This window comes from Amblyomma maculatum, chromosome 1, assembly GCF_055883805.1.
Source record: "Amblyomma maculatum isolate TAMU_Amacu chromosome 1, ASM5588380v1, whole genome shotgun sequence".
In the NCBI taxonomy this organism is placed as follows: Eukaryota; Metazoa; Arthropoda; class Arachnida; order Ixodida; family Ixodidae; genus Amblyomma; species Amblyomma maculatum.
The window spans coordinates 96,876,716-96,877,826 of record NC_139344.1 but is presented as its reverse complement, the minus strand read 5'-3'; the positions used below and the strand labels follow the sequence as shown (position 1 = coordinate 96,877,826).

The following is a 1,111-nucleotide window of genomic DNA, read 5'->3' as shown; positions in this document are numbered from 1 at the left end:
CCTCTGTTCTGTTGCAGTATTCCCATGCATAATCAGGGTTACAGGGTGGTTGCTCCATGTCCCGAAGATGCGTCTCCACAAATCCATAAACCATTAACTTCTCCTGCCTAAGCTGCTCGTCTATTTCCTCCCATTTTAGCCTATTCCTGCCTCCTTGCATGTTAATATACCCTATGTCTGAATTAATTTGGCTCTTGCGCTTATGCCTGTTGCTTCTCATATGGCTTCTATGTTTCCCTAGTCTATGTTCGTCCTCTTGGTCGCCTTTGTTTAAACTGGTGGCTTCAGGGCCCTGGGCCCTCCTAAAAAAGCTGTTGCCTGGCGGCCTATCCTGCCTCCTACCCTCCTACCGGTGGCCCGGCTGTAGTGGATGCCTTCTCGTGCAAACGGGTGGAGGCCGGCCTCGTACACATCCCTGTTAACCTCCATTGTGGTGTACCCAAGTCGTCGGCTTAGGCTCCTAATGACCCGGTTGGCTTCGACTACTCTCCCCTCTGTTCTGCTGGACTGCCCTTCTACTTCCGGGATTGTGCATACAGTCACGTGTACTCTCTCAGAGGCCTCCTTTATGTTATTTATACCTACTTCTAACTGCCTCCCGAGATTCCGGCTTGTCCCCTTCAAGACATCATTGAGTCCAGCATGGTTGATGACCAGGGTTTCTACATCCCTGTTGTTCCCTACCACCTCCTGGGCTTTGGTCATCGCTTCAACCATACCTTTCCCCGATTGGGCCTCCACCTTCAAACGCCTGTCACCCTTCACTGTTGCTAGGACAGCTTCCTCAAACCTTGCTACATTTGAGTCCCCCACCACCAGAACTCTCCTACGATCCAGCCTTTCATCTCCAGCTTGCGCTAACTGCCGCCCGGTTCGCTCTCGTTGGTTCTCCTGTCGTAGCGGCGTTTAACCTTTCTCGCGCGATTCCGGGCTTGTCGCTAGCCCTCCCGCGAACTGTTTTGCTACCTCGCTGTAGCATCGTGTAGCCGCCTCTTGCGACTCCCCCGCCACCGGGTGATCTCAGAGTTTGCTGAGACATGTGGCGCCACCTGGCGGCCAACGGGAGCTAATACTGAGTCGGCGCAGAAGCTGACGCCGTATATGTTGCGGC

At 53.7% G+C, this 1,111-nt stretch overlaps 1 protein-coding gene across 1 annotated transcript; it reads right to left on the bottom strand.

Moving 5' to 3' along the window:
• Positions 1-226: 226 nt before the first annotated feature.
• On the bottom strand, positions 227-906 carry LOC146203256 (uncharacterized; the record flags this gene model as incomplete). Its single annotated transcript, XM_084602985.1, has 1 exon — positions 227-906. A coding segment is annotated over one exon (636 nt), but the record flags the coding sequence as incomplete, so codon positions are not given.
• Between the last annotated feature and the right edge of the window lie 205 nt (positions 907-1,111).